Source organism: Cololabis saira, chromosome 1 (genome assembly GCF_033807715.1).
Source record: "Cololabis saira isolate AMF1-May2022 chromosome 1, fColSai1.1, whole genome shotgun sequence".
Lineage (NCBI taxonomy): Eukaryota > Metazoa > Chordata > Actinopteri > Beloniformes > Belonidae > Cololabis > Cololabis saira.
The window spans coordinates 32,326,392-32,340,627 of NC_084587.1; the positions used below are offsets into that span (position 1 = coordinate 32,326,392).

A 14,236-nucleotide genomic window follows, 5' to 3' on the forward strand; every position below is an offset into this window, starting at 1 on the left:
ACGAGTTTTTACTTTTACTCCTTACATTTTCACGCAATTATCTGTACTTTTTACTCCTTACATTTTAAAAACAGCCTCTTTACTCTATTTCATTTCGGCCTTTAAAAAAAAAAACTATCCAGTTAAATTGCGCCATCCGGATAGAGTGAATTTGGTTCTGGTTGTGGCACAGATGTTCTTGTCCAGTTTTGTTCTTACATCTGTTGTCCTCAGATTCCTGCAACTAAACTTGGATGTACAGTACATTCCAATAAAGGTTAGGATTAATGATAACGTGCCTCTGAAGTTTGACTTTTTGCTCCATTACAATAACTTATAGGCAACTAGTCATCATATCTTCTGCTCTCTGAAACACATGTTAATGCTCAATAGTACACATATATGTTTCTTTAATATATTTGCATTATACTAAGCATTCATTTTCAATGGCTTTTGTCCTTAATGGCTTTTCCCCCCCTTACATTACTTTTACTTTTATACTTTAAGTAGTTTTGAAACCAGTACTTTTATACTTTTACTTGAGTAAAAAACTTGAGTTGATACTTCAACTTCTACAGGAGTATTTTTAAACTCTAGTATCTATACTTCTAAGTTCTACCTGAGTAATGAATGTGAATACTTTTGACACCTCTGCCTACAAGACAGCGTTGAGGGCGAACCGCCCTCCACTGTAAATGCGGAAGGACGTTTCCCACGCCTCGCTCTCTCACAACAACATTGGAAAACTGGGAAGCTTTTTCTCTCGGAAGTAGTAGGGAGACGAGAGGCGGCTCAGAAGTCAACTATCAACGAAGGAAAACCCCATTGCCGACATGGCTTTTGCTAATATCGCCGTGGCCGAGAGCCAGTTCAAGTGTGCCATCTGTCTGGACCTGCTGAGAGAGCCCGTGTCCATCTCCTGCGGACACACCTACTGCATGTCGTGCATCAGCCACTACTGGGACCAGGCGGAGTCCCCGGAGTTCCGCTGCCCCCAGTGCCGGGAGACCTTCAGTCCTCGGCCGGTGCTGCGCAGGAACACGGTTCTGGCCGAGGTGGTGGACCAGCTGGCGCTGAGCGAGGCGGCGGGGCCGCCGGAGCGGTTCTCCGGGGCGGTCGGGGAGGTTCCCTGCGACTTCTGCCCGGCGGAGAGCCGGCTGCGGGCCGGCAGGTCCTGCCTGGTGTGTCTGGCGTCCTTCTGCGACCTGCACGTCCTGCCGCACCGCCAGGTACGGAGGGACAACCGTGTCTTCATTATTCAATCAAAAAAAAGATTGCTTCAATTAAAAAATTTTTTTTTTAAATCAAAGAAAAAAAGTGTTTGAATGCAAAAAAATATTTTAGACAAAAAAAATGCATTTGAACACTGTTTTCCTTTGATTGGAAATGTTTTCTTTGATAGAAGTGAAGTTTGAAGCAACGTTTTTGATTGAAGTACTCTTCTTTTGTGTTTGGGCCATATTATGGATAGGACATTTGTGTATTTATCATTTAATCAAAAAAGAAAAAATATAAAAGAAGAAAAAAAAATATTTTCAATGGAAAAAAAATCACTTCAATAAAAAAAAACTTTTTCAATCAAAGGAAAAAAGAAAAAAAATATTTGAGACCCAACAAATTGCGTTTGAACACTTTTTTTGGATTTAAAATATTTTTTTCGATTTGAAGTGATTTTTTTTAAATTTTTTATTTCAACTTATTTATTTTTTTTAGATTGAAGTGGAAAAAGTTTTGAAGTCTTTCTTTTTTTGATTGAATCATTTTGACACAAACATCCCGCAGTGGGCGGATGCTTCCCCATTGGTCAGCCCATAGACAGACATGTTTGAGTGACAAGTTATTCAATCAAAAAAAAAAAAGACCTCATAACTTTTTTCACTTCAATCAAAAAAAACTCACTTCAAATCAAAAAAAATATTTTAAATCCAAAAAAAGTGTTCAAATGCAATTTTTTTTTGGCTCTCAAATATTTTTTTGCATTCAAACACTGTTTTTCTTTGATTGATTGAAGTGATTTTTTTTTTTTTTTATTGAAAATATATTTTTTGATTGATCTTTTGTTTGATTGAATAATTAAGACACAAATCTACCTCCATAGGTCGGCACCTTGAGGCGGCACCGGCTGGTGGCGGCGCTGGAGGGTCTGGCGGACCGGCTGTGTGCCCAGCACCGCCTGGGTCTGCAGCCCGAGGAGGCCGGGGAGGAGCCGGTGTGGAGCGGGGACTGTCCGCTGTGCGAGGACCGGGAGGAGGCCAGCGGGGTGGACGCCCAGAGAGCCAGGAGACAGGTACCAGAAATGATGGGCAGGAAATAATTGTCAAATTAGACATATTTGTGGAATAAATATATCATATTTGAGTGATTTGTCATATAATAGCCTGTTTGATGCGTACCAGTCTGGTTTTAGAAAAAACACAGTACAGAAACTGTTATCAATGATCTGAAGATTAACACAGACAACCACAAAGTTTCTATTCTATTACTTCTCGACCTTAGTGCAGCTTTTGATACTGTGGACCATGCCATGCTACTTCAGTGCCTTGAACAGTGTTTGGGCCCAGAGGCACAGTTCCTAACTGGTTTTCATCATATCTAAGTGGTAGATCTTTCTCTGTTTCGGTCGGCAGCTATGAATCTGATAATGTCAGCATTCAATATAGAGTCCCACAAGGGTCAATTCTAGGTCCTCCTACTTTTCAATTTATATATGTTACCACTTGGGTCCATCATTCGGCATCATAATATTCAATATCATTCTTATGCTGATGACACACAATTATATGTATCTGTTACTGCCAATCATTTGAGCCCAGTCAATGCATTGCAGATATCATGCACTGGATGACAACACACTTTTTACAGCTGAATGAGGATAAAACAGATTCTTTTCGTTGGTCCAAGTGCTCTGAGGCAACATATTCTCCCTTTATTAACTCATCTGTCAGTAAAACCTTGTGAACTTGTCAAAAACTTGGGTGTTTTGTTAGATGCTGATCTTAACTTCCAGAAACACATAGCTAATGTCTCCAGGACTGCCTTCTATCATCTCAGAAATATATTTAAAGTAAGATGCTTTCTGTCACAATCAGACTCTGAAAAGTTGGTTCATGCTTTTATCTCCAGTAGATTGGATTATTGCAATGGACTTTTTGCAGGACTAACAAAGCAAGTGTTACATAAACTCTAGCTTATTCAAAATGCTGCGGCCAGAATTCTAACAAAAACCAAGAGGTATGAACACATCACTCCTGTTTTATCCTCTCTTCACTGGCTTAGAGTAGAGTAATAATTGTCAAATTAGACATATTTGTGGAATAAATATATCATATTTGAGTGATTATTAGTTGTAGATTACCTCGCCCGGTACAGGCAAGACTGTCAGGTGGATGGATGGATATCAGAATGGCTTTCAATGCCTGGCTATTAATAGTCTTTCTTATTTTTTTGTCACTGTCAGCTGCAGCTCCAGGAGTCTCAGAGGATGGTCCAGGGGAGGATACAGACTGGTGAGAGGGAGCTGGCAGAGTTTCAGCAAAGCTTGGAGTCCCTCAAGGTGACTCTCTTGCACAGAAACACACACCATACCTCTCAAGTTTTGGATTTAAAAATAAGGGATATTTTCCGCCACCCACTGTCTCACCAGCCCAACCGAGGACCAGTATCTTACATTTTTAAGACAGATTTACGAGAAATATAAAATAACTACCTGTCAATCACTTACAAACTACAATAATGTGGTCATATAGCCTGATAGTTCTACCTTTGTTGACACGCAAATGCTGTGGACATTCCCATGTATGTAATTCCCATAATAGAGCCTCAATGAAAACACAAAGGGGAATTAAAGCACACTTATTTATTAAATATTTTCAGTTTGTATACACATTGCTTGTCTTCAAGTGAAACATTTGGCAGGTGGCAGATCTCGCGAGGCTAGTGACAATTCAGTTTGCAGTTTAAAATGATTATATTATTAAACGTGAAAATACTAATACGGGAAGATGGCGGGAAAAAGGGGTAAAATACGGTAGTTTCCCAGGCAAAACGGTATGACGGGTATGACACACACACACACACACACACACATATTGTCAAGGTGACAACTAGTGTTTTTTTCTTTTTTTTCTGTTCAGTGTTCCTCTGAACCTCGACCGTCATCAGGGGCCGAGAGTTTCACAGAACTCACTCATATTAGGACATAAAATGACAGCGTTGTTGGAGTTGAGCTTAAAAAACTGTTCACGTATCTGATTCGTTGTGTTTCAGCTCTCGGCATCTGTGGTTCTGGAGGACAGCGAAGCCCTGTTTGCTGACATGGCACAGCGTCTGGAGAAAACTAAGGCTGAGGTGAGGAAATAAGATGATTAACTGAAGTATTATCTTCAGTTTAAGTGACCAGCATCCGTTGTTACCTCAAATAAAAAGTGTGGAGTTGATACCAGGTTGACAATGGGCAGCTGTTTGACTGAGGTTACTACCAAAACCAAGTCTCAACATAAACCAATCCATAGGAGAGAGAATAAAAACGTAGGTGTGGACAAATCAACGGTTTAAAAAGAGAGAAAACACCGGTGAGCCCAACATCATCACAAGGCGTGAAAGACACTTAAAGTGGATAATGACAGAATCCATTCCTTGTTGAGGGGAAAAAAAACATTATCAGCAAAGGTCAACAATAGTCTGGTAAGGTGAGGAAACGGTAGGTGTCTCATTGTCAAAATCTACAATCAAGAGACTCCTTCATGCTTTAGTTAAACATCTTGAGTTAAAGGTTAGAGCATACATTCACATCTTTTTTTTTTTTTCAAATGTAAAAGGAAAAATGTAAAAAGTCCATGTAGTACTAGTAAGAACAGCGGCACTTGTAGTAGAATTGAAAATGATGGCACTAGAAGTCTCAGCAAAAGTTAAAATAGTCATCCTAGTCTTCCTCTTACACAAAGCTTTGGCTGTAATTGTAAAAGTAATGATATTTACCAGCACTGAGGAATTTTGTAGGGACTCCAATATTAGGCATCAAACTGGTGGCAAACAAAACATGAATTACAAGATTAAGATGAGTGGAGTGATATTTGGCAAATCTGCAGTTCATTCGTGAACCGGAAGTCACCATTACTGTATGAATTATAGTAGTAACTATAGTAGTTGAGGAAAATAGAACATTTTGAGTGTATTTCGCACAGACTATAAACTGAGGAATATTTAAAAATATAACTTAAATATTTTGGTGTAATCAGTTACACAAAAATATTTGAGTTCTGTGAACTTATTCGGGTTAACAGTGTACCGTTACTTGACCAGGTCTCCCGTTTGTGCCTCACAGGTTCGAGCAACGCTGGAGGCGAAGGAGCGAGCAGTGGTCGGAAGAGCCCAACGAGACGTAGAGCTGCTGGAGAACGACCTGGCGGAGCTGAGGGGGAAAGACGAGGAGATGAGCCAGCTTCTGCAGACAGAAGACAACAGCCTTTTCTTACAGGTGGGGAAGCCTCGTGGTTCATACAAGTGAAAGCATAGACATGCTCAGTTAGGTTAGAGTAAAAAACAAAAAAAATGCAAATGATGATGGTCTTTTTAGTAAGACAGAAATATCATAACACTTTATTTTTTGTGATTTATGTATCCTATTTCTGTTTCATTTTATTAATATATATTTTTTTGTAACCTTCTGTGATTATAGTTGTATTTAAATAGACACTTGTGTATGAGACGCTTTTAGCCTCTCTTGAGAGCTTTACTCTCTAAAGACGAGTCACACATTAGCTAACGTATCATAAATGCATCCTAAAGCCCATGAGAGCTCACCAGGGGGAGTGATTAGAAAGATCCAGAGGCGAAGCAGAGCAACTTCTGTCAGCTTTTCCCTTCAGGGGCTCACCACATCAGATCATCGTGTTCCGCATATTAATTTTGCCGTAATCATGTTATATGCCTTTTCTGAAACAACACTCCCTGTTTACCTGAGCTTAGAACCGACACTGAGACCACTGGTTTGTGACTCCTTAGTGGCTGGATTTTTAAAGCGAGGGAAGTGTGGGTTTCAGTGACACTTTGACATGACAGGTTAGCAATTGGGGCTCCTGTCCTTCACCTGAACCCACTAGGTGAAGGATTAGGAGCAGAATCAAATGTTGAAAGCAACACTGAGACATTACTTACCTTAGTGGTGCTTTCAATTTTAAATTATACAAGGGATCAATGAAAGTGGCGGCAGCAGGGCAAAGTTATGACGCTTTTTTTTTTTTTTTTTTTGGTCTGCATATAGTGTATCAATGGTTAGTGCCTAATTGGGAAAAAAAAACCTTTTTAGCTGTATATATGCATTTTAATCCTGCCGCAGTTATTAATTTTTGTGTGTTTGAGAGTGAAAGTGTCCTACACCAGTCCTTTTATCAGTCGGATCAAACAAAATGCATTAACAGATGAAACTTGATTCTGCCAGAGAAGACTAAAACCACTGATGTGAAACATAAAAGGACAGGAAGGAGACAGGACAGTGATGAGTGCAGTTTGTGTAATGTGATGTAAGTGAATGTGAGGTGGGTTGTTACAGAGAGGGCGGACATACAACGTAAGACAGACTGAGATACCACACGATCAGCCCACTAGCCTTTTATGTGGAGTTGGAGTTTCAGGTGTAAAAGGGAATTAAAGCTGCAAGCAGCGATGAACGGGCCCTGGCACCCTTGTGCACGTTCAGGCGTGCTGCAGTGGAAGCACTTGTATGACTTGCATGTAGATTCTTCAGGCCTGGACATTTAGTGGATGACACCACCCACGACTCTCTATATCAAACCATTCATAAGTTATGGCAGAAAGTAGGAACTATCAGATCAACCAATCAGAAGAAAGGGCGGGGCTAATTCATGCCAATGAAGGTCAAGGACTCAAAACCGAGTCCGATGACACCACCCACGAGTCTTTATGTCAAACCATTCAAAAGTTATGGCAGAAAGTAGGAACTATCAAATATGGACCAATCAGATGAAGGGGGGCGCGCTTTTTGGTGTCTATTGTCGCCACGGTAACGCTTTTGACTGAGAAAGGTAATGCACATCGTCGCAGGATCAAGACGCACATTTTGATGTATAACACACCTGGGTACACGTTACGGTTCGGGCCGCATTAACGGCCGAAGAAATGGCATAAATTGCGCCAAAATGACACGATTAATTCAAAATGGCCGACTTCCTGTTCGGTTTCGGCCATGGCGCCAAGAGACTTTTTATTTAAGTTGCGACATGCGACACCCCTAATTTTTCATCAGACAAAGGGATGTCAGATCAGGGACCCCCCACCCCATCCACAGCAATTGTGCTACTAGGAGCAACAGGGCCAGCAAACTGCAACCCCACCCAGCCTGGCGGCAGCAGCACCAGTCCCACCGCCCAGTTGTGATGCAGTTTCCGCTGTGTTTGTATCGTCCTAGGCAGCGCCCCTGCTCTGTGTCCCTCTGACCACTGATCGGCCCTCCAGAGTGTTCAGCCTGTCTACAGAGGCCTTCAGTGGTGCGAGAAGAGCTCTCTGCAACCTGCGCAGTCGCATGGAAGAAGTCTGCAGGGAGGAGGTTGACAATATCAGCCATGCAGGTGCATTAGACCTACAGCCAGCAGTAAACACCCCAAAGATGACAGAATATTCTATATGACAAAACATGATAACAACCTGGTATACATTTCATGTTTATCTGGACATCTACATGTTGAAAATGTTCTGCATTAGATGGGATTACAGTCAGTTTCATGCTTTAATGATGTTTCTCTTTCAGTTACAGAGAACCACGCCCCTAGAGGAGAGTGTGTAAAAGGTTAGCAGAAGAAACGTTACACACACACTTGTCAGATCTGAGCTTTTAATATTACTTTAAACACAGCAAAGGAAGGTTAATATTTGAGATTTAAAAGCAAAAACATTGTATGACCATGAAAATTTAATTCTGCTCATTCTAATATATGCAGATGTGTCCAGTCAGGGCCTGTCAACGTCACTAAAATTAACTTTAGCTCAAATAGTTTTGTTTCATCAGGACTCTTCAGAAACGGTAAAAGAAACTATCAATCATAATGTTTAAACTAATATTTCGTCCAAATGTTCATAAAAAGCCACTCTAATGACGCATAGTGATGATGATCTGTCAGTCAAATGATGTTCTGAATCTAAATGTCTGAACAGGGTTGAATGTTTTGCTTTAAAATGTATATAAACATCTGAGGTCACCTTTTGAATACGTCGCAATAACTTGAATAAGCCACATAAAATAATGGTAGATAAATATGGTTAAAAGCAATCAAATCCACTAAACTACCAGTAATTTGGTCTCCAGAGGTGCAAAAGTGTGATTATTTTGAAATACTGGTGCCTGTAAGGCAAGTCATTGGTTCTAGGACAGTCATTACTGCACTCTCTGATTCCCGTATCCTCCAACTCATCACGGCACATGATGGCACCCTGAAAAAATAGTCCCCTGCTCTGCTTTTGCTTCAGACAGCTGTGTAGTATTTAGTGACATCTAGTGGGACCAGTTGTAGCACAAAGCCAACTGAGTGCCCCAGCTTCAATCTCTTTGAGAACTCATACAAAAGTACAGTGAGCACTAAAGTCTCAGGGTCCGTGTTTGAATTGTCCATTCCAGGCTACTGTAGAAATATGGCAGTGCAATATTCAGAATTTTGTCAATATGGATCAATAAATGAAGGGTCTTGAGGTAATATTAAAATCCACAAATTGGACGTTTGATAGGAAACCTACTATTTTGAGGACTTGTCTTAGAGGATAGGTTTACCGTCTGTTTTAGTTAGCAATAACAAGAAAAAACAAACAAAACAAAATCACATTTTGTGTGCTGTTTTTTTTTTTTTAATATCATTAGAAGTTATAGTAAACGGTATTCACTTGACTCAAGGAACAGACGTTGGATTTTTGCCTCAAGCTAACTTGTCTGCAAAGTGTAGAGAGAGAAGAAAAAAAAAAAGGCTCAGACCTCAGACTTGTCTGACTAAAGGGTGTCGTTTTGGTAATAACTTAATTTTTTTGTTAAAATTTATAAAGAAAAAACATACATATAAAAAAAAAGGATTAATTTTGTTGTGTTTGGGAGGTGGGCCAAATCTTGAGAACTCCAAACCTCCACAGTGTCAACCTGCAAGGCAACACACCAGTACGGGTGAGTGGAACTATATAAGGTGGACTGGTATTCTGAAATGAGGCTTCAATGTAACACAATTTAAGACTAACCTGGGGCAAATCCGACCAATGCTGACATCAAAGCCACTATGTGTAGGAAAAGAAAAAAGAAAACGCTGTGACTGAGTTTGAGGATGACTGGGAATAATCCTTTCCCTTAACAGCAGATGCCAGCAGACTTTCTAACGAAGCAGAGATTGGAAATGATCATGGAATTGATGACAAATCACAACCTAGCAAAAAGTGACTTTTAAGGTTCACACCACACATAGTGGCTTAAATATTAACTTTTCACGGTGACAACCATTCCTATGCTTGCCTGTAATGTATATAATTTATTGTGGTGTTTGGTTCCTAGTTGTTGGTACCACGAACAGCGACTAAAATGCATGTTTCCCATTTGCTCTGCGATAATTTCCTTTGCTCCATGCATGTAGACAGCGAGGATAAAACTTTTCTCAGACTTTTTGCCTTTTGGTCTTGTTTTCCTCTGCAACTTAAAATAATGTAAGCTGTTTGACTCTCCTCGTCTTTTGTTCGTATTCTTTTTCAGAACCCTAAAGTATTTTTGTCATTCATCGTTTTATAGCAGGGGGGTTATCGTTCCCCCTCTCCGCTCTGTCCTTGCAGTCAGCTGATCAGAGGATGAGGGCAGTTTTTCTCAGATGTGAGTATTTCAGCTTTCTTCTAATCATCCTTAAATTCACCTTCCATCTAGAAGCTGTTCCCTTCTTTTTTGATCCGTCATGCACCCACTCTCACGAGGCGAGAGACGGGGTTCAGCTGAGACAGATCACCAGTTCATCACAGAGTTAACAAACCTGAGTTAACACCTGTGTCTCCTCATGTCTCCTTGTTTTTGTTAAACTGGGGGGAAGAAGTGATTGCAGGCACAAGAAAAAAAGATGTAAACTCAACTCAGAGGAAAGGAAAAATCCAGTTGAGATTTGTGCTGGCCTTCATCACCACACCATCCTCAACCAGAAAGATGACCTTCAGCGCAAATAATCTTGAGGAGGCAAATAAATAAGGAAAGTCTATGAAATATACTTAAGTTGAGAACCGAATAAATAAAAATAATAAAAAATAGGGACAACCAATCAGAAAAAGGGGCGGGGATAATTTTCACCAATTATGGTCAAGGACTCAATACCGAGTCCGATGACACCACCCACGACTCTTTATGTCAAACCATTCAAAAGTTATGGCAGAGAAAAGTTTTCTAGGGGGCGCTGTTGAGCCAATTTGCCACGCCCATTCATGCAAACCATGAAATATCAAATTTATTGCCAGGCCTGGCTTGCATGCAAAATTTGGTGACTTTTGGGGAACTATCAAATATGGACCAATCAGATGAAGGGGGGACGCGCGTTCTGGCGTCTAGCGTCGCCACGGTAACACTTTTGAAAGAGAAAAGTAATAGTCACAGCATGGAGACGCACATTTTGATGTATAACACACCGGGGTGCACGTTACGGTTCGGGCCGTATTAACTGTTGAAGGAATGGCATAAATTGCTCCAAAATTACGCGATTAATTCAGAATGTTCAAAATGCCCAACTTCCTGTTCAGTTTCGGCTATGGCGCCAAGAGACTTTTCTTTAAGTTGCGACATGATACAGATGTGTACCGATTTTCGTTCATGTACGTCAAACCGTATTGTGGCGCTTGAGGCACAAAGTTTTTTCTGTCTGAACCAATCAGATGAAGGGGGTGCACGCTTTTTGGCATCTAGCGTCGCCACGGTAACACTTTTGAAAGAGAAAAGTACTGCGCATTGTCGCAGGATCGAGACGCACATTTTGATGTATAACACACCTGGTTACCGTTCGGGCCGTATTAATTGCCGAAGGAATGGCATAAATTGCGCCAAAATTACACAATTAATTCAAAATAGCAGACTTCCTGTTCGGTTTCGGCCATGCCGTCAAACCGTATTGTGGGGCTTGAAGCACAAAGTTTTCCGGGGGGCGCTGTTGAGCCATTTTGCCACGCCCATTAATGCAAACCATTAAATATCACATTTTTCGCCAGGCCTGGCTTGCATGCAAAATTTGGTGACTTTTTGGGCACGTTTAGGGTGGCAAAAAGGCCCTCCTTTCGTCAGAAGAAAGAAAGAAAGAAGAATAAAGAAAAATTCCTACAGATACAATAGGGCCTTCGCACTGTAAGTGCTCGGGCCCTAATGATGGAGATCATAACCAGGGGTGCACCCAAGCCGAGCATGTTTTAGATGTTTCCCTGTCTTCAACACACCTGATTCTAATCACTGGTCATCATCAACATGTCATCAAGGTTTACACAACTCTGTTGGTGACACAGCCTTGTCTATCAGGGTAGTGTTGAGGCAGGGAAACATCTAAAACGTGCAGTAGACTGGCCCTCGAGTACCGGCTTGTGTGCACCCCTGATCATAACGTGAAGCAGTGCATCAGTTTGTGCCAGCTGACATGACCATGGTGTGCCGACACCTTGTTATGTATCAATAATTCATTTTGAGGATTAGGTTTGTGTGCTCCTTTTGTCCCTTCCCTGACAGACCGTCGGCCCGTAATACTTGACGACTCATTTGTCGGTCAGCCAGTCTTTAGTCTGCTTCTTATTTCTGAGATGTTGTGGATGACAGAGCTGTGGACACGTCTCAGACACTTACAGTCAAAATGTATCATATTGATTACAGTAGCATGCTGGTACATTTGGTGTGTTTGTTTGTTCTGTGTGGAGATCAGCAGCAAGGAATTTCCACTGGTGTGTGGGCTGTTCAGAGCATGCTGGGATTTTCAGGAGAGGGGAACTCCTTGGCTTGTTTCAAGAAATGTGTAAATATGTGAAATAGTGCTGTGCTAGAAAATTATGGTTTCATTTTCTGAACATTAAAGTAAAAAAAAAAAGTCTTCCTGCCTCCTAAACCCTCCTTGATTTTATGTTTATTTCAGTTTCTTGCCGTCTGTCACTGGATCCCAACACAGCCCACCCGACTCTGATCCTCCTGGATGGGCTTCAAGGCGCCCACTGTGGCGAGGATCTGCAGTCCTACCCCCCTCACCCCCATCGCTTTGACTCAATGGCACAAGTCCTGTGCAGGGAGGGCCGGTTCAGTGACGCCAGCTACTGGGAGGTGGAGTGGAGGGGCGGAGGATGGATAGACATTGGTGTCACTTATCAAGCAATTGGACGCAAAGGTGGCGGAAAGCCTTGCCTGCTCGGGCGCAACGAGAATTCCTGGCGCTTGAGGTGCACGCATGCTGGGTACGCCGCCTGGCACGATAACCGCAAGACCACAGTGGCTGCGCCGCCCTGCCCGAGGATCGGTGTGTTCCTACAGCGCCAGAAGGGCTCCTTGTCCTTCTACAGCGTGTCAGACACGGTGGTCCTCCTACACACTTTCCATTGCCAGTTCTCTCAGCCGTTGTACCCGGCTTTCCGTCTGGACCTGGACTCCACCTTGCTCATCTGCCCATCTGCAACACGCTTAATGAATCCAATTACAACTCCCTCATTCCCCCAGGACCCTTAAAATATCTGCTGTAGGACAGGGCGTTAACTTTAGCTGCACGGAGCTGCACTGAGCACGTATTCAAGTGTCTGAAATGACTCAAATCAAAGCAGGTGTAACCCAACCCTGTCACCTTGCCCCGGACAGCCCGAGTCTGACAATCTGTCATTCTCTTGGGTTGGTCCGAGACGTCACAGATCCAGATCAGGGGCCTCATTTATAAAAGAGTGAGTAGGATTCATACTAAAAGTGCACGTGCGCCCAAAAGGCGAAAATGGCATGCGCACAAAAAAATCTGGATTTATAAAACCGCGTGCATGCACACTTGCACGCAATGTTCGCTTTATAAATCACAGTCCAGCTGGAAGGTTGCGCAAGTGAATTTGGCTCATACCCCGCCCTCTACACGCCCACTCTCTACCATAAATGGGCAATGGAAAGAACTTGATGACTGTATTTGCATATAAATGAGCCTGCTGAGCATGCGCAGCGGCTTCCTGCAGCCTGTTTCTACTGCGCGAGACGTGTCGAGCCACCGTGCCGCTAAATTTCACTGAGACTGAGATCGAGATCTTGTGGATGAGGTGGAGGCCAGGAAAACCACATTATTTGGTGCTCACAGTAAAAGTATAAATAGTATAAAATAAAGTGAGTGAGTGGCAGCACGTCGTTGCTGCGCTAAACGCAGATCTGTTGCAGAAAAAAAAGAAGTGGTGTGATTTGAAGGTGGAGGCCAAGAGATACGGAGCCCCTAAAGGGACACGGATTTCTTTTATATATATATATATATATATATATATAATGAGTTTTACGCGTGCACGTGAAACCTTTAAGGCTGATTTATGGTTCCACGTTACACCAACGCAGAGCCTAGGCTCTGCGTCGTTTTAACGCGGAACCATAATTTAGGCTTTACGCGCGCGCGTAAAACTCATATATATATATATATATATATATATATAATATTTAAAAAATCTGAGTGTCTTTATGGGCTCCCTAGAGTGGCCCGGCACTTATTTGTTATGTCCTCAGTCACTCTTCAGTTGGAAGCGGTGCGTGACAAGGAGGTTCCCGGCCCCGGCGTGTCCTGCAGCACCAGAGCGAACCAAGCGCTGACGCTGTGCTTCAAACACAGAGGGACACGATCAGCGCTATTATATTAGTCTGATTAGGTCTGATATGTGATGACATTAAAAGTATGACATGAATCTGGCTTCATTTCACCACCTCACCTCCTGCGTCGCCAGTTGCCCATATCTTCAAAATGTTCGTGCGCTAGAGTCAGGGTTGGCGTAAAGATACACACATTTTTTTGGTTAGTTTTTTTTTTTTTAAATCCCAACCTTTGCGTAGAAGGTGGCGTGCACATCTTTCAAGCCCTGTTTTGTGCACAAGCAAGCTTTATAAATGAGGCCCCAGGTTAGTTATCCAGCTTTCCATGTTACTGCCACCCACCATGGCATCATGTAACATTTGCTGTTCCTGTATTGTGGGTCGTAAAAAAGTCGTAACATAAAGAGAGCTGGCATCAGGTCCATGACCTGACCTCCAAAATCAACCTTTTATGAACCGAGCTACCTC

General features: G+C 42.2%; 1 protein-coding gene across 3 annotated transcripts; it reads left to right on the top strand.

Moving 5' to 3' along the window:
- Window positions 1–715: 715 nt before the first annotated feature.
- On the top strand, window positions 716–13,414 carry LOC133452343 (E3 ubiquitin-protein ligase TRIM58-like). Of its 3 annotated transcripts, XM_061731596.1 has the most exons (10): window positions 716–1,208; window positions 2,078–2,266; window positions 3,437–3,532; window positions 4,246–4,326; window positions 5,303–5,455; window positions 7,406–7,565; window positions 7,745–7,783; window positions 9,074–9,139; window positions 9,749–9,826; window positions 12,096–13,414. In XM_061731596.1, the coding sequence occupies exons 1-10, from the start codon at window positions 813–815 to the stop codon at window positions 12,674–12,676; spliced, it is 1,839 nt and encodes a 612-aa protein (XP_061587580.1). In that variant the 5' UTR covers window positions 716–812; the 3' UTR covers window positions 12,677–13,414. The 3 variants fall into 3 exon arrangements, with proteins under 3 accessions (XP_061587580.1, XP_061587589.1, XP_061587592.1); XM_061731605.1 differs by lacking the exon at window positions 9,074–9,139; XM_061731608.1 differs by lacking the exon at window positions 3,437–3,532.
- Window positions 13,415–14,236: the final 822 nt, after the last annotated feature.